The 19,078-nt window shown below is 43.0% G+C and overlaps 1 protein-coding gene across 2 annotated transcripts in view; it reads left to right on the top strand.

Annotated features, from left to right (window-relative positions):
- The window catches only part of ADAMTS18 (ADAM metallopeptidase with thrombospondin type 1 motif 18), a 148,531-nt gene that overhangs the window by 60,150 nt on the left and 69,303 nt on the right, over nucleotides 1-19,078 (top strand). The window contains exons 4-6 of one of the 2 annotated variants that reach the window (XM_028094743.2): nucleotides 14,287-14,569; nucleotides 16,802-16,995; nucleotides 17,268-17,351. In XM_028094743.2, the coding sequence (XP_027950544.1) occupies nucleotides 14,287-14,569; nucleotides 16,802-16,995; nucleotides 17,268-17,351 (561 nt within the window). Of the gene's footprint in view, nucleotides 1-14,286; nucleotides 14,574-16,801; nucleotides 16,996-17,267; nucleotides 17,352-19,078 lie in introns of those variants that run through there. The other variant, XM_088027154.1, reaches the window with a different exon arrangement.

Raw genomic sequence — 19,078 nt, 5'->3', positions numbered from 1 at the left:
AATGCCCATAACTGGGCTCTTTTGTTGCTACATGTGTACCAGGCTCTCAAATAGGTTTGCTGCCTATACAGAGATTGTATTTTGCATCACAGTAAGTTACTTGCATGTCATCCCAACTGATAAAAACAATAGAATTCCAGATGTGGAAAGGCCCTTAAATGATCAAGTCTAATCTCTTAAGTACATGAGAAAACTGAACACCGAGCAAAAATGATCAGCTTCTGATCAGTTGTGAGGCTTTGGGCAATGCCTTCGTTCTCCCTGGATCCCATGTTCTTTCTCTGTAAAATCAGGGGATAGAGTACACAATTCTTAACATCCCCAAATCCTATGATTATTTTCCTTGGTTTTACCTTAAGGCAGGGGGTGAGGAAGGACACGAGAAGATAAATAACTGGAGAAAATTAGGACCAGCCGTTTCCAACATGGTGTTCATCTCTGGCTCTTCCACACTACCCCTGGGAGAGCTTGGGAAGTCCAACCAGCCACCCCACCCCTCTGTGCAGCTACCCAATGAGTGGATGCCACGTGGCATACTTCATCACATCTCTGACAGCTGGTTACTGGCTTGGCTTCCAGCTCCAGCTGTCTTTGAAACAAATGAATGTTGTCAGTTCCAAGGGAGGCAGGGCAAGGTGGGGTGGAGAGCTTGACATAACCCATCACTGCTACAGAAACAAGTAAAAACATATGTCTTCCTGATGCCGTGCATTGGTGGGCAGCAGCCTTGGGAGCGGAGGAGCATCATTTATTCCACAAAAGCTATTTGCACTGTCTTGCAAATACGGCAGACACTCTTTGTACTGCTCCAGCTGAGTCACTGGGCCCGTGTTGATTGTTCCTTCTAGGAAAATCTCTACTTTCGGCAAACACGTATGAGACATCAGCCACCTACGTTCCCTACTCTCCAAACTCAGACACCAAATAAACTTGGGTGGTGAGAATTTAAATAGTGGGAGGGACCAATAACCTGTTGATTATTGATTTTCAGATAGCAAGTAGTTAAGAGTTTTGATAGCAATACTTTTATGAAAATATTTATCTGGGTTGATTTGATACTGAGAGTTTAAATTTCAGTACTTGAATACCTATATCTGGAATGCTTAGGCTCTTTGAGATATCAATCTGAAGCAGTGATGGTATAATGAGGTGAGAAACTGGATGTTACCGAATGTGTAATGTCATCATTTTCGAGTCTAAATTTTTGGCATATTTCACCAAAATGGCAAGCATGCTGTATAGTGTGAAATTAGCATATCCTTGGGGCGCCTGGGTGGCTCAGTCAGTTAAGTGTCTGCCTTCTGCTCAGGGTATGATCCTGGGGTCCTGGGATTGAGCTCCGCATCCGGGTCCCTGTTCAGCAGGGAGTCTGCTTTTCCGTCTGCTCCTCCCCACACTCATGCTTGCTCGCTGTCTCTCTCTGAAATAAAAAAATAAAAATCTTTCAAAAATTAGCATATCCTTCACTGTTACGGGAGGCAGGGTCCCTACCACTTGGGTCCAGCCATTTTTCTATCATATAGATGGGTTCTTTGGGCACTCCCTTCAAAGCCCTCAGCCATTTCTCGCTGTACAAGAGCTTGATATCCTCAGAGGTGGTCTGCCTTTGCAGTCCCATGGAATTTTGTGTATTCCCTCATTCCTTCAGCATGATCTGAGTGTCATGCCAATGCCATCTGAGTGTCAAGAGCAGCGATTTTACATTACAAAAAAAAGTTGTCTAGCTTCCTTTGATAAGTGCTGTAGTAATGTATAAGATGATAAGCCTGCAAGAGAAACACGTAAATCATAATGATGAATTGGCAGAGGAACATAATATATCTGATTCTTTGGTTATGTGTTTGTCTCTCAAAGGAGACACATCCTTAAGTGCAGGCATCAATATCTTGCCTATTTTTAGGTCTCTCTGAGTTCCAAGCATGTTGCCTTATTTCTGGTTCATTAATTCTACAAATATTTACAGAGCACCTTCCATGTGGCAGAGATGAGCAAGAAAACACAAGCCCCAGGCTTTATGGAGGTAATAGAAGCAACAGACTGTAAACACAAAAGCAAACAACTACAGGAGAGACCATCAAGTAATGATAAGGGCTATACAGAAAAATAAAGCTGACCAACATGGAGAATGACAATATTTGCTTTGTTTTACAGGGTGGTTTGAAGAGGTGGCCTTTGGGCAAAATGAAGTGAGGTATGTGGGGACAGAGCATTCTAGATGCAGGAAATAGTAGTCACAAAAGTCTAGGATGGGAGCTTGGCTGTCCTGTTGATGGAACAACAATGGAGCCAGTGTGCTTAGAGTTTAGCAACAAAGGGTTGAAGATGGTTAGAGAGGCTACCGGGGGCTGGATGTGGATGGGACTGGTCTGCAAATTGGTTTGAAATCCATATTTCTTGGTTTGGCACACATCTTGTAATAATAGAGTATGAATGTGACCTGTTTTAAGTGATGCTTTAGAAAAATAACTTTGGAGCGAGAGAGGGTAGGGCTTGCCAACAGGGAGACAAGATAGGAGGCCCCAGCTTTATTCTAGGCCTGCGGCAATACATGACCAAACTGGAATGAGAACAGAGGGCAGGACAGGGTTAGGAGCTCAAGAGATCAACTGTGTGTTGAAATTTGTCAACATTGTTAACCACATAATGCCACTTTCTGTAGGACATTGGTGGAGAAAGTGAGGATGGGAGGTTGGAAGCCTAAGTTTGGATTCTGAAACTGACATTCAAAAACATTAAAAAACTTTGATGGGTATGTGTTTTGACCATTTCCTCTCAGACATTGAGCATGCCCCTCCCTCCAGAGGATGCTGACATGACATGTGAAGAAGGAAGACTGTTTATTAGCAGACACAGCACCAAACCCTGGAATGATCCCATGCGAAATTGGTGGAGAGTCTGGTTTCTATTAAATCCAGACCAGCTAGCTATCTCCACTTGGTCCCTCACAATTAACCAGCAGCCATTATGGCAGTCATGTGTTTTCCAAATGACATCCTTCCTTAAGTTTCCTTTGAAATGATCTGATTCTCAAGAAGAGGCTGGAGCAAAGAGGATCAAGGTTGTCAAATGGCTCCCTCCTTAGTCTTCCCTAGATGAGAAAGTCTTCATGACCAAACTGCTTGTAAGGGTCAGGCAGCTCTGACGTCTGTTCTTGTTGGTTGTCAAGGTCTCTTTTGCTTTCTGAGGAGCTGGGACGATGTGGTTTCTCTTCCTTCTTATTCTGTGTTTATCTCTCCCAAAGATGTGTGGAGTGCCCCTGACATGCAGGACATGTCATGGTTGGTGCAAAGCAGGGTGTCCCAGCCCTGCCATGAAAGTTACCTGTAATACACTAGACAGATGGAAATCGGGGCATTGCAGAATGAAATCTGAACCAGATTAGTAATGTCCAGTAAGGCCACATTCCAAAGAGCAGTGGAGCCACTCACCTCCAGATCCTCCAAGGAGCTTTCTCAGTGACACTGGTGAACAGCCCCCCCGCCCCCAACTCCTTTGGTGAGAAAATTGAGAGGGGAAGCCGAAAGGATGACTGATTTTAGTGCCACTTGACCCCAGCCTTCATTTCTGGAAATCTGAGTTTATGGGTATTCCTGCATGTTCTTTGGATCCATCTAAATGCCAGGAAAAGATCATTGCCAAGAGGTTAGGATCTACCTTACGCCAGCTCAGAAGTATTTAGTTCTTAAGAGTCCATTATTTAGGCTGCCACCCTACTCTCCCCAAAAGTCATATCCTCTCTGGAACCTCTCTTTTTTTCAACTTTATTGAGGTATAATAAATAAAATTGTAAGATGCTTAAAGCCTATAACATGATGATTTGATATACATACACAATCCCCCCCCATTGAGTTAGTTAACACATCAGTCAGCTCTCATATATATTAATTTGTTTATTTTTGTGAAAACATTTGAGTTCTACTCTTAGTAGATTTCAGTTAAACAATATAGTGTTTCTGGAACTTGTCCTGAATCCAAATAGCATGTGTGGATAAGAGCAAGCAAATGCTGTGTGGTCAGATAGCCCTGAGATACAGAGAGGTTAATAAAAGTACCCAGCAAATTAAGCTGTGTGAGAGGGGGGATTTTGCAGATAGAATGTCTTGTACAGTGTCTGGTACATAGAAAACAATGAACTCTTCCTCCAGGTAGGGCAATAAAAGATGGGGGAAAGGGGAAGAAGGAGGGAAATTCCCCAACCTCTACTGATCATGATTAACCACTTGGATTAATTAATAAGTGTTGAAACATAGATTATAAGACTGCTTATAAAAATTGTGTGCATTTATGAGCATTTGGACATTTAATTTTTTGAAATTAATACTAAATAAAATACAGACAGTAGGCCATGGTAAGCATATCAACCATTTTGATACTAATACATTGTTTCAAAAAAAAAAAAAAGCTTTTTGGAAGTCTGTGCCCTACTGAGAATGGGCGTAGGCATAAATTAGAACAGAATGGGCTTATACCTCCCAAACCAGTGTTGCACTGGCGACCACTGTACTCTGGTCTCATGAGATTTGGGCTGTTGAAGTCATTAAGTGTTTATTTCAACAGACATATTTTTAATTAGCCAAATAAATAAGTTTCATCAGTATGTTATTGATATCTTTGAAGAGCTGCTAGTATTGCATCGTCTATACCAGTACAGATGGTTATGCTTTAAGTACTCCGAGGAAAGAGTCAATTCATCTCTGTGTCAGTAGCTTAAACCATTGCACATGGTCAAAGTCATGTTAGTTAACGCTGTCTCGGAGCCAAATTTGGTTAGTGTAAGTGAAAGCAAAGGATAATTCATTTTCAGCCTACTGGAGTATTTGAAGAAGTAGCTCAATATCCCAGGCTAGGAAAGAGATAAAAGCCAGGCAATTTTAAGAACTTCTGCAGAAAGATTTTTTAGACCTTTCTTTCTAATCCATCCTTATCAGTATGACTCAGAAAGCTATAGAGACTGACAGTACATGGAGACTCTACCTGCCTAGTGGAGGTCAGGGGTCACTGGGAGAACTGGTCTTTGCCCAGTGATGCTCCTGTGTGTATCTCAGGCAGGGTGCTCGGTGAACATCTGGAGGGATCTGCCATATTCTCCAGAAAGTCAACTTCACTTTTTTCTCCCAGCAGCAACCTCCCATTTATTCTCACGGCCAATCAGAGTGTCCTTTTCCCCATGCTGCTGGTTGGTTTTTTTTTTTTTTTTTCAATAGAGGGCAGGTGGATAAGAGATCGGGTCTTCAGGATGGACCAAGGCTGGGCTTCACATTTAACCTGTGAACATGTGGATGAGAAGTTAATGGGTCCAAAAGGGTCATTGAAGAGGAGCAGTCTAGCAATTTCCTCTCTACCTGCCATCTGTCTTTCCCATCCCCATCAAAAGAAACCAACAAACAACTCAAAGTTAAAACCTGGAACCGTTGGGTTAAGCAGCTCTCCAAGGTAGAGAAATCCATGCTTTCTCCTGTCTTTAAATATCTTCAGTTACCTTTGCAAGAATGTCATTAATATGTCTCTTTGCCAGTCTAAGCTTTGTGTCGTCCTTTCATTATTTTCTCAATAAACAGAATACTTATGCCACCTCCCAGAATTTCAGGTCCACCTGAAGGGGAAAATTATAATACCAACACACTAGCAGAAAATGACATGACTTCTCTGCTTTGTTCCCTCAAATAATCAAACGGAATAGTGATAATAATAAACATGTATGTTTCTCTGTGCCAAGCGCTGTTCTTAACACTTCAGAAGCATTAACTCATCTAAGCCTCTCAAAATCCTCAAAGGGAAGTGATATTATTATTCCCATTTTACAAACCAGGGACTGGAGTATCTGAGCGGTTTGTAAACTTCTTCAGGAGTAAGGGAAAGGATGAAAGGGTCACTTAACCATCACAGAATTGAAAAAACTTTGTGGCTCTTGGCTTCATGGTCCCTTCTCTCTCTCTCTTTTTAAAGATTTTGGGCGCCTGGATGGCTCAGATGGTTTAGCGTCTGCCTTCGGCTCAGGTCATGATCCCAAGGGTCCTGGGATCGAGTCCCGCATCGGGCTCCCTGCTCCTTGGGAGCCTGCTTCTCCCTCTGCCTCTCTCTCTCTCTCTCTCTCTCTGTCTCTCATGAATAAATAAATAAAATCTTTAAAAAAAATAGAGATTTTATTTATTTGACAGAGAGAGAGAGCACATGCACAAGGAGAGGGAGAAGCAGCGGGAAAGGGAGAAGCAGGCTTCCCACTCAGTAGGGAGCCCGATGGATGCAGGGCTTGATCCCGGGACCCTGGGATCATGACCCCTGGGGTCCTGACCTGAGCCAAAGGCAGATCCATAACTGACTGAGCCATCCAGGTGCCCCAATGGTCCCTTCTCTTGCCAGGCAGTTTGGGGATATTGATAGTATCTGATGAAATTTGCATTGAATGGGCTTTACAGTTTTTTGAAGGAAGATTACTGTGTATATGAATCTGGAAATCCTACATCTTCTCCTAAATCATATTTGTATTATGAGTCTAGTTGATGGTAATATTACTATCAACGAATGAATGGGAAATGCCAGTTTTGTGTTGACATGTACATTTTTGTTTTTTTCTCCCAAAGTGTAAGAGATTTTTTCCCCCTCTGACAGTAATAGGGAATCCTGAATATATATTTCTTTTTTCCAAAAGGCATGTCTACGTGTGAGGGCCTGTGCAAGTTGTCTTTTACCACCCCCCCCATGTATAGATGCAGATGGGAGAAAATTCTATTTCGGTGTCTTAGAATTATATGCTTTGTAGAGAACTGAGGATGTTATTAGTGTCCGGATGCTCTCGGCATAATGTCAGATTTTGTCTCCTCAGCCTGATCTCCGGTCCAGATAGTTCTACTTGTTCTTATCTTGAACCTAGTAAATCTGTAATCTCAAGCCTCCAATTTCCTTTTGGAAAGTCGCTATGGCTCTATGTTTTATGTTAATATTTACTGAGCAGTTGACAGCTTACACGTTGCCTGATAAATACTCACTTATTTGATCAATAAGAAGCCCCATGGTGGGGATCCTCTTATTTCCATTTCACAGGTAGGGGAAAAAAAAAACAACCAGGAGTTGAGAGTGCTTAAGCCCAGCTAGCAAGCAGTCGAGCTTCAAGTTTACCTCTAAACTGTTGGGTTGTTCCTAAAGATTTATTTATTTTAGAGAGAGAGCAGAGGGAGGGGCAGAGGGAGAGAGACAAGCAGACTCCACACTGAGCACAGAGCCCAACACGGGACTCTATCCCACAACCCTGAGATAATGACCTGAGCGAAAATCAAGAGTTGGACACTCAACCTACTGAGCCACCCAGGCGCCCCCTGAACTGTTGTTTTTATGTTGAGCATTTCCTTTACTTCATTGTCTTTGTGCCATTCCATTTTATCTTAATTTTTATCACTTCTTCACGCAATTCTAAAACATCCTCATGCTGATGGTTTTCCTCTGTTAGAGACTTTCCTCAGCCTTTCTTAGTCCCTAGTCCTTCGCTTTGATACTTCCTTTCTCCTCCTCCAGTCCCTGGACCATGGATTCCTGTCTCATACGGACTGCATACACTTCCTTAAGCTTTTCGCTCACTCTAAACTGAGATTTCTTCTTTGGGGTATCCTCATACACGTTGGGCAACAAATCAGTTAGTTATTCTTTAGTGCTATTGTTTGGACAAAATAGGAGTTTCTTTTTTTTTTTAAAAAAGAATGTGACATCTTGCCTAAAGTTGCAATTTTTTTTGTCTTTATTTTTGGCAATGGGTAAAAGATTAAAAAGTGAAAAATCAATGGATTTTTGGTAAGCACAAATATATATCTTTGCCAGTATTTTCTCCAGCCAGCCTCATGGGGGGTATTTTGTTGTTCTATTAGCCTTTCTTAAAAAGAGAAATAGAAGATTGATACTGCCCCTGGGGGTTCTTTTTTTTTTTTTTATTGCTTCAAGACCTTTCTTTCTTTTTTTTTTTTTAAAGGTTTTATTTATTTGATAGAGAGAGACACAGCGAGAGAGGGAACACAAGCAGAGGGAGTGGGAGAGGGAGAAGCAGGCTTCCCACCAGGCAGGAAGCCCGATGCGGGGCTTGATTCTAGAACCCTGGGATCATGACCTGAGCTGAAGGCAGACGCTTAACGACTGAGCCACCCAGGCGCCCCCAAGACCTTTCTTTAAGATATATCATCTCACTTTTAGCAAACATCATTAACCCATTGAATCGGTTTTTGATTATTTAATGGGGTAAGTGTTGAGATACAGGTCGCTCAAGACAAGGACCTTGTCCTTCCTGGAATCTGCAGTCTCCCTTTTTCTGTTAAGTCTAAAACCTTTAATAGAATTTAAAAATGACCTAAGGGGAGAGTGTTTTAAAGGGCAGTTTCCTGAAGTATGATTTATACCCTCCATGAGTCCTTGATGTATTATTTGACCATTGAAATCTGAAATAGGAAACAACGACTAACAGAGTATATCATCTTATAGTCTCTCCTTTCTAAAAGTATAAAGTGGTAAACAATGATCTGCATAGAATCTTGAGTCTTGGTCTGTATCCATTGCGTCTTTAAGTTTAGCAGTTAAATTATGTGACTGGGTTTCTAGGTCTTTGAAACTGGAAAAGGTTGACACTTAATGTGGGAACAGTATTGAGTCCAGAAGCGGGGGCAGCCAGGCCTTTATCTCTAGCTCCCTGTCTCTTCTGAGGGAGAGGAGGCCTCTTGGATGGGGGGTTGGGGACAGCTCTCAGTGTAACAAACCCACTCCCCAGGGACTTGAGGCCTTTCCTGTCCTTCCCTAGCGTAGGGGAAGCCTCAGCGCATCGTCAGACTCCATCCCCTTACTGGTAGGCCACTGGGTCTCTGTCCCCTCCTGTCCGCCCTCACCAACTACCCCCCCCCCCCCACCATGAGCCAGGAAAGGGCTCTGGTCTCCTGGAAATGCCATCCTCAGGAAAGCCTCTCACGATCTCCCACTCTCCTCATGCTTGTTTTCTCTCATAGAGCACTTTTTTTTCTTCATACTTTGCCCAAAGGAATATTCCATACCCATTTGTGATCTTATTTAATCCCTGCCTCCCCCATTTAACTGGAGGCCACATGAGACCACCGCTCCATCTTGCTCACCACTGTTGGAGCCAGAACGTTGCGTGTGTTCAGTAACTCAAGATGCTTCACATATTCTCCAAATAAACAGATGGCTCTCTTTGGAGGTGCTGGGTTTGGATTTTTAAACTATAAAATGTATTTATTTGGTCAGACTCCAATGTTTTTTGTCAAACTCAACCCAAAAAAGAATGTTTCTTCCTTAATATCCGGCATTGTAAAATTCTTTTTTCATTTTGAAGAATTGTTCTAGATTTTTGTCCTTGTCACTCTGACCTGAAAAAGAGAGGGCCGTGTGGGGCCAGTGTGTTTGTCCCGGGGGATATAGGATGGCAATTCTTTTTTTTTTCATGCTTTCTCAACACAGCAGCTTTTGCTGTGCCTTTGAGTTGCTTAAGGTGCTCAAGAAAAGACAGGGAAAATAGAGAAAAAGTTTCCCAACCGGTTAGTCCAGTTTAGGCACTTAAGTGGCGTAAGCCTTTGATATTAGTTTAACCAAGTTAGGAAGTTAGTAAGGCAGGAGGGCTTTCATGGATGAATCACTGCTTCTCCCCCCCCCCCCTTTTAACTGTTCACTCTGTCTGCTGGGGACTGTTAATGGTGTCTTTTGTCTTCACGCTTGTGGAAGAGGTGGGGGCCCTGGGAGGCCAGGGTTCACATCAGCGGGACCCCATTCTACCTGTGCTTCCAACTGAGATTTCCTCACAGGGTGGTCGTGAGATTCAAATAAAGCACCCCCAGGAGTGCTCCAGGCTTCACAGCTGGACTTAGGAAAGAGTGCCTGGTTTTTTATGTATTTGAACTTGTTGCTTCCCACCTCTGGTCTCCTCCTCTGCTGTGGAGGGACGGGGTGCTGGCTAGCGTGTCCTCAGCAAGCCTGCGGTCAGAGATTCTTTCATTCCCTTATTCCACAAACATTTGTAGACTAATAAACAAATGTTGATTGGCTGATAACGTGTGACACAGAGCAGGGTTGCTGGTGAGGCTCTAGCTGTCACAGGGCATATGGTAGGGGGAGGGTGGCATTTTGTTTGTTTCTGTCACTGTAGATAGACATGAGCAAAGAAACGGTGGTGTCAGAGCATTTGGAAGGAGAGGAGAAACAGGGCCATGAGTGTAGTTTCTTTGAGAGGAAGGTGACAAAGCAGTGAGCAGCAGAAGCCAAGCAAGTCGATGGGAGCAGGAGACCAGAGGTCAAAGAAAAAGTGTGCAAGAGAGTGTGTGGGGGAGGAAAAATCATTTTCCCTCTACCCTACTAGGTTCTTGGCTCAGACCTCCCTGTAATAAAAGACAGATCAACGGGAGAAAACAAAGATGTTTATTAACATGTATACCTCCTGCATACATGGGAGGGACCCAGGAAAACTTAGGTATCTCCCCCAAAAGGCCCAAGACACCACCCTAAATACCATCTCCAGCTAAAGACAGAAGAAGATTTTGAAGAAGCAAGTTATGGGAACTTATCAGGCCAAGTGCAGTTAGCAAGGGTATGGTGGTTAGGCAGATTTAAGTCCACACCTTCTCCATTGAGAAGAGTTTCCAGACCTTTGGTCATCTTCCTATTCCTGGTACCCAGAGGAAGATACTCTTATGTATGGAGATTTCCTTTATAAACATAAACGTCTCTTAGAGAAGGGTAACTTCTCTAGGTTTTCAGAGCTTCTCCTGTGTGGGCTGATTCTTTCCTTTTTTTTTTTTTTTTAAGATTTTATTTTATTTTATTTTATTTGACAGAGAACGAGCACAAGCAGGGGGAGCGGCAGGCAGAGGGAGAGGGAGAGGGAGAAGCAAGGCTCCCCGCTGAGCAGGGAGCCCGATGTGAGACAGGGCTGGATCCCAGGACCCTGAGATCATGACTTAAGCCAAAGGCAGCAGCTCAATGGACTGAGCCACCCAGGCGCCCCTGTGTGGGCTGATTCTTAAAAATAACCAGCTCAAGATAATCCTTGTGCCAAAGAGGCATATTTTGGGGTGGCAAATTCTGCTCCCCTGCAAGTAAGAGAACATAGCAGATTCAAGAGGTGAAATGCCCTGTAAGAATGGTGAGGAGGAAGGGAGAGGGGACAGATAAACTGCCCAGCTCCACACTCAGCAGGTTATGCAGGGGCCTGTGGGCCAGGAAAAGGGGTTTGGATTCGAGATCAGTACTGGAGTGCATGGGAAGAGTTGATTACCAAGGACAAGGACTCTGGCCGATGTGAGGACACCATATGAGAGGAGGCTTTGGGAGACTAAACAGAAAGTGTCCAAATGAGGGATGAAAACCTCTACCAGCATGGCCCTGGGCTGGGTGGGGAAGGGCGGGTTGCTCTGAGAGCCAGCCTGAAGAGATGATGGACAGGATTTCTAGACTGTGGGATTTTACTTGTCTGAATTTTTATCTTGCCAATCGATTTCTCTTCTTCCGGAATCTCCCCTGAGAACATGAATGTGAACAGTTCTTTTGACTTGCTGCGTGCATCTGTTCTGTATGCCAACCCCTGGCACAGGGCTGCTCATTAGGTGCTCAGTGGGAGTTCGCCAAGCCAAGGAAAACATCTGTCTGTGTCCTAGTTCTAGATAATAGGTCAGTGCTTCAAGTCAATGAGACAGTCTTTCCGAAGGCAGCACCCTCCTGAAGGGGGAGGAAAATCATGTTCTGGGACTTCTTTTAAGAACGAGAAGCTGAATCCTATAACAGCGGGCCCAAATTTGGCCTGGGCACAGAGCCCGTATGCAGCAACCCCTCCAGCCCGCAGGCGGGGTTAAGTGCCGGCGCCTCTGTGTTCCCATAGTAACCTGCGCTCGCCCCGACACCCCCTTAGCATTTGGTAGCATCCTTGAATTTTTAGGTGTCTGGCTCCCCAGCAGAGCACCTGCTCTGTTTGTGTATCTCCTGCATAGTTGGGTGCCTCGCACTTCCCTGGCATTCAGTGACTGTTCATTCAATCAGCTGTCCTCCTTAGCCACCTAGGTTGCTGTAGTTGAGAGTGTATAAAGGGTTTCTTCAATGGTTATTCTGTCTCCCTTTGTAAGGTAGTCAGGGAGGGGAGGAGGGTCCCCATTTTGCTCACGAAGAAGGGAAGCCCTAGAAGACTGGCCCACGAAGCCCTTGGTGCGTGGCGATAGTCACCAGAGCAGTTCAGAACTGAAGGTCTGATGCATGAGTCACAAGGACAGAGATCTGGTTTTTGATGGTGCGGGATTCTTCCTGGGAGTGAGGGAGTCTGTGTGTGTGTTTCGGATCCCCACGGGTTTCTGATGTTCGGCAAAGGTTAAGAGTGGCCAGCCTCTATCAGTGCTACTCAGATTTTCACAGACACACACATCACATGGGGATCTAAATAAAATGCAGACTCTGATGCTGTGGATTTGGGGTGATACCTGCATCTGCATGTCTAACAAGCTCCTGGATGGGCTGAAGCTGCAGGGCCGGCAGACCACACTTGCTATCCCAGGGCCCGGATGTCCAGGACCTTCTGAACCAAATGCAAGAAGAGAAAGGGCGGAGGTGTGGAAGGGAAGACAGGGGTGTGTTGGCGGCTAAAATATCAGGTACAAAGATACACACTTTGTGCCGTAAACTTGGAAAGCGAAATTGTGATTGGATGGGCTTGCCGAGTCCCCTGTTATCGCTGGGGCACAGGGGTTCAAGAGCGCCTGGCTCTGGCAGTTCTGAAACAGACCAGGTCTGGCCACTTGCCGCTGACAGAATCCAAAGGGGACGAGTGGTGGGGAAACAAGAAAGGAATTTATTTCAGTGAGGCCAACACCAGGAAGACAGCGGACTCACATCTCAAAGGCTGTCTCCAAAGTGCTGAAAATACTTCCAGGTTTATGTCAGGAAAATGTGCAGCAAAGGTTAGTGGGTATGTGCAGGTGGGCAGTGAAGGTCACGTCTGTCCTTGTCTTGGGATCAGTCACATGGGGTCTTGCTGGCTCAGGGGAGTCACTCTTGCTTGAGGAGGTAGTTTCAGTTTCACCCATGGATGTGTTGCCCCCTGGGGCTTTTGCCTGAGTTAAGAGATAAGCCGGAAAGAACAAGGAATCAATTAGCGTGTACAGACTGAGGTCAAAGTGGAGGGGATAGAAGTCCCAGTTCATTCTTTCTTCGCCATTTAGCAGATGCTGTCGATAACACATGGAGATGACCATGACCACTCTCCCCACTCCGCCACCTATGCTAGTCCTGTTATTTAGCACCTGTGAAACCAGGATGGGATGTCATAGTTTTTCCTGCCCATGCTATGGGTCCCTTGGCGGCCGGGCCACTATGAAGCAGCCCCCTCCGTCCTGTGTTTGCCGCTGTGTCCCCCTCGTCATAGATGCAGAGGCTCCAGGACGTCACGTGGCTCTGCCCTCAGGCACAAGAGTCCTTATGCATCAAGATTAGTAGTGCAGAGTCTGGAACTGTAGCTAAGGGCACTGCTTCTGAGGGTAGAGAGCTCTGGGTGCCCCAAACGCTGCCTCTTTGGCATAAGGATTATTTTCAGCTGATTGTTTTTAAGAAACAGCAGACATAAGAAAAGCTCTGAAAACCGAGTAGAAGTTACCATTTTACCTTCACAAGGGAAACCTCCATTTGTGGGGTGACTCCCTCTCTGTGCCAGGAACAGGAGGGTGACCAAATCTCTAGCAACTTGTTGGTGCAGAAAGCCAGGACTTAAATCTGCATATCAATCATAGCTCTTTTTTCTGTGCTTTTCCTGGTAACCTTGCATGACTGCCCGTCCTCCGCCCCCATCACCACCTCAACATCTTCTATCTTTCCCAGGAGACAGTATTTATAAGGTGGTGTCTTGGGCCCTTTGGGGGAGTTTCTCAGTCTTCCTGGGTGACTCCCATGTAGAAGGAAGGTATACATGTTATTAAGCCTCTGTTTTTCTCCTGTTAATCTTTTATTACAATGGGGGTCTGAGTCAAGAACCTAGAAGGGTAAAGGGAAAATTATTTTTTCCTTCCCTACGATGCCAGTGCTAGCTTTCCTACTTACTCTCTTAGCCTCAGTTTTGTCTTCTGTAAAATGGAGGTATTTTACAGTATTGTACTGTTTATGGTACATATGAAACATACAGTATTGTAACTGTTTATGGTACATATGAAATAGATAACGCATGTCAATTACTTAGCACGGTGCTAAGGAAGTAGCGATTAAACAGTTGTTGAAAATCACCACGTAAGAAGGGATTGCCTGGAACCATTAATGTTTTCTGTGTGTTTGGCTCTTTAGTCAGGTCTAATAAGGACACGAAAAAACGAATTCCTCATTTCACCATTACCTCAGCTGCTGGCCCAGGAACATAACTACAGCGCACCTGCCGGACACCATCCTCACGTACTGTACAAAAGGACGGCTGAGGAGAAGGTCCAGCATTGCCATGACTACCCGGGCTCCAGCAGGCATTATCCCGGTCACTCCCCAACTCACACTCCCCATGCATCTCGGAGTCAAGAAAGAGAGCATCACCACCCAAGGTTGCAAAAGCAGCATTTTTGTGGACGACGCAAGAAATGTATGTAAGGAAACTTTTTCTTACTCTGTTCTTATGTGGGCCCTCGACAGGCTTTCTTGAGTGCAGTCAGGTGTGCTGACTCTGCAGGTTAAAATGGGGCTACCCTAAGCACCCCATGAAATTAGTCTTGGAGATGGACCAATATTCATCCCTGTCAGGCAAAAAGTCGGTGATCAGTTCTCAATTCTTCTAGGTTAAACTAGGAAAGATTTTGATATGCTTTTGTTTATTTTAGTCATGGGTCCCTATATTATCTTGGTTTCTGTGCTCCTGAGAAAGGAACCCCGTCTTCCAATAATGAAGGAAATCAGAGATGAATCCTCAGGGGTGGATGGAATGTTTGTTCCCTTTGAGCTCTTGAAGGATAACTTCACGGGAAATGAGAATATTGGCACCTATGTGGAGGTGGCAGTGAGATACAGGTTTTTGACCCAGGCACACGGTTTGTGACCCAGGCACAACCTTCTGCACTTTGTAGACCAGCGGCATCTAATGGAAATGCAATGTCAGCCCCACAAGTAGTTTTAAATGTTCCAGTGGCCACATTTAAAAAAAAAAATAAAGATAGGCGAATTAATTTTCATAATATATTTTATTTAACCCGATAAATTATAAAATATCATCTCAATTGATGCAATCAGTATACCAACTTATAAATCGGGTATTTTATATTAAGTTTTGGCAATCTAGTCATTGTTTGACACTTAGAGCACAATTCCAATGTAGACAACAAATTCTCATCAGAAATACTTAATCTGTATTTGGATTTCATAAAATTTAAGGTTAGAAGAGTAGATTTACATATGCATGCTATTCCAAACTTACTTGTTTTTCAATCACCGTATCAAGGTTTGCTTTCTTAATTTAAATGGAAATTAATTAAAATTAAAATTAAAACTTCGGTTTCTCCAGTGGCACCAGACATATTCCAAAGGCTCAGTAGCCACGAATGGCAGGTGAGTGCCGAGTCGGACAGAGCAGCCAGATGGTGGTTCTACCCAAGAAGAAGGGGTACTGGTATCCCTGAGCTGTTGATTGGGAGCAATAATGAAATATCATGTTTCTACCATTTTAATTGGTCTTTGGGGCTTGGGGGTGTTAACAGAAATATCCTCTTTAAGGACTATCAGCCTAGCACAGATTTATGATAATAGCGATATTAATAATAGTGATGCTGTCCATAGTGACAATGATATGTATTTGATAGATATATCAAAGCTGATCTTTAGAGCAGCCTTATGATTGGTATTATGGGTATTAGGCTCTTTTCACTGCTAAAGAAACTGAGACTCAGGGTCACTTATCAAAGCGGCCAACTTGAGGTTTTATATCTAACTCTGCATAATTTGATCTTTTAATTTCACTCTGTGGAGAGTTATAATGACTTTACTGTTATGTCTGTACTAGTTGTTGAAGTATTGAGATAACTCTTAGTATTACATTTCCAAATGCCCTGTTCTCTCCCAACAATCCTTGGACTTGTCCCTCCCCATTAACTGAAGGGATCATGCCTGGCCCAACATCCTGCCACTGCCAGGTGTCTTTCTCAAAGGCCATGGCCAATATCCACTCTGTTAAGGTAGTGCCTGCACCTTACCTCTTGTGAAATATTTAATATCATTTTAAATACCACCCCTGACTTATGCCATTTCCCCAAAAACTCACTCAGTATTGGGTCAAAGAGTCCTTACTGAGCACTTATTTAGTGTGATATTCAAGTTTGTGTTGATGAAACAGGGATGTTAGACATGGACAGTGTTTTGTAGGACATATATTTCTAAATTTTATTTAGAAAATAATATATGAAGTGTTATGAATTCAGATGCAAAGAATGTCTTTGCAGTGTTTAGAATAAAATAAAATAAGCATTTTCTGTTTTTAAAGACTATTCAGACAAAAATAATTTTTGTTGACCTGCTGTACTAACTAGATTTGTAGTGTGTGTGTGTGTGTGTGTGTGTGTGTGTGTGTGTGTGTGTGTGTGTGTGTGTGCCACTTGTTAGGGTATTTTTGAGTTATTGAGTCTATCCGTCTACCAACCTCTTTGAATGAATCTTTCTCTACCACAAACTAGGAGCAAAGCCCCAGGACAAGCACCGAAGTCATCATTTATCAGTACATCTGTCAAGTGTTGGTTACAGACTCTCTCCCTGCCCTGTTTAGATTTCTTTCTATCTCACTCAGATGTTCTGCACTGATAATCCCCTCCAAATGCTCTTATGTTCATTGTAGATGCCCCTAAGCCTCCCACGGAGGATACCTATCTCAGGTTTGATGAGTATGGGAGTGCAGGGCGACCCAGAAGATCAGCTGGAAAATCACAAAAGGGCCTAAATGTGGAAACCCTTGTGGTAGCAGACAAGAAAATGGTGGAAAAGCACGGCAAGGCAAATGTTACCACGTACATTCTCACGGTCATGAACATGGTAAGGGAGTTTGTTAGGACTCCAATACTCTGGATCTCCAGAACAGCCAAAAATCACAGAATATCCTTGTATGGATCGAATAGCAGCTATAGTCACATAATTTTATTGGAAAAAAGTTGAGTTTTGAGGAAATTGTTTCATACGTTCATATACATATATTCAATTTTGTAAAATTGAAGCCTGCATACTTATAAATCTGCCTGATTAATACACAGAGTTTTGGAAATTTTTAGGTTTTGTTTATTTTCATTTGATTTCAATTGTTCCAACAGGTTTCTAGCCTATTTAAAGATGGGACCATTGGAAGTGACATAAACATTGTTGTGGTGAGCCTCATTCTTCTGGAACAAGAACCTGTAAGTGCCAAACTTCACTTATTTCTTAATACATTCTGCCATTCAGGGGGCGCTTGGGTTAAGCATCTGCCTTCAGCTCAGGTCATGATCCCAGGGTCCTGGGATCGAGCCCCGCATCATGCTCCCTCCTTGGCGGGGGCCTGCTTCTCCCTCTCCTACTCCCCCTGCTTGTGTTCCCTCTCTCGCTGTGTCTCTCTCTGCCAAATAAATAAAATCCTTAAAAAAATACGTTCTGCCATTCAGGATCTACTTATTGAATACCTACTGTGTACCGATCCATGAACTAGTCGTTAGAAATTCCAGCTTGAAAATAGGCTGACCCTATCCTCAAAGAAAGTACAACCTAAAGGGTTATATATTCAAATAACTAAAACATCACAAAATAATTATATATATATATATGTATACACATATATATAAAATACATGTATCTATACAATGGCATTGATATGATTAAATATGCATATATAGTAAAATATTACATTATATATAAAAATACAAATATTATGTAGGCTTTACAGGGAAGGGGCATTTGATAGTAGATTTAAGGGTCAGTTGGATTTTGCACGTTGGATATGCTGGGTAATTGCAGGTAGATTTAAAAAGATATTTTGAAAACATACTGAAAATAAGTCATCAGAAAATTCTTGTAGTAAACCTGCTGTCTCCCCAACACCATCTTAGGTACTACCAGGAATAAAATAAGGAATATTTAACTGCCCTTGAATTGATTACCTTGAGGTGCAGGACACAGGCATGGAGTAAATCATAAATCCAGAACATATAATAAAGTGTTGATTGCACGGTACTCACTGCTTGGTAGTGTTTTGATGCTGTTTGAAACTGTTTTTTTCTGAGGTGGAGATTACCAAGTTTTTTAAGTCCCCTGTGGCTTCTCCTCTTCATCCATTACCCCAGTAATTAACGTACAAAGCAAGGAGTCAGAGACAAGACAAAAATTAATCTCATCGTCCAGGTGTGTGCAGCTACAGAGGTTAACCTGTCAAATTGTTCTTGGAATTTTAGGAAGGTAGAAAGGAGGGTGTGTGTCATTGGGAGACACTTTTGTCTTTAACCTACCACTTATACTTTGCCCAAGGATATTGAAGCCAGAGGCATCCTAATTCACGGATAATTAAAGACCTACTCTAAAAACCCTCAACTTGACCCAAGTCAATAGTTTTAAGCAAAGATTTGGTAAATAATTATCTTAAAGCTAGGGCCTATCTTACCCCCTCAGAGTCTTATGATTATTTGTTTCTACATCCGTTCAGTGAGCTTTCTTTTTATTGCTTGATGGATGGGTGGATTTTAATCTGTGACGTGGCAAACCCTTTGCTGGAAAGTTTGACATAGGGGTAAATAAGTTGTGGTCACTACCTTCCTCGTGCTGTATTGAAGAAGGCACTATTAACTTTTAATTAGGTTCTAAAAGCTTTAACAGTTTTATAAAGGTGGTACCAGCATGAGATGAACACAGATATTCCTAACTGATGTCAGGTTATTATTTTTGTTTTTTTAGAAATAGAACTAGTCATAAAGTATACTACTAAAACTCTGTAGTTGCTTTAAATATTGTGAGAATTTACCTGAAATAGTTTGAGGGTTTTTTGTTTTTGTTTTTGTTTTTTTTTTATCGGTTGTCTCCAACCTTAGCTCAAGTGTTTTCCTCTACTGACCTTTCTCCCTAGAAACATGTTTCTGTGTTTGCTTGTACAAATGGAATA

Source organism: Eumetopias jubatus, unplaced genomic scaffold (genome assembly GCF_037043125.1).
Source record: "Eumetopias jubatus isolate StellerSeaLion01/CBP00866 unplaced genomic scaffold, mEumJub1_p1.0 scaffold_10, whole genome shotgun sequence".
Lineage (NCBI taxonomy): Eukaryota > Metazoa > Chordata > Mammalia > Carnivora > Otariidae > Eumetopias > Eumetopias jubatus.
The sequence above is the reverse complement of the archived record's forward strand: the minus strand, read 5'-3'. Positions and strand labels throughout refer to the sequence as shown.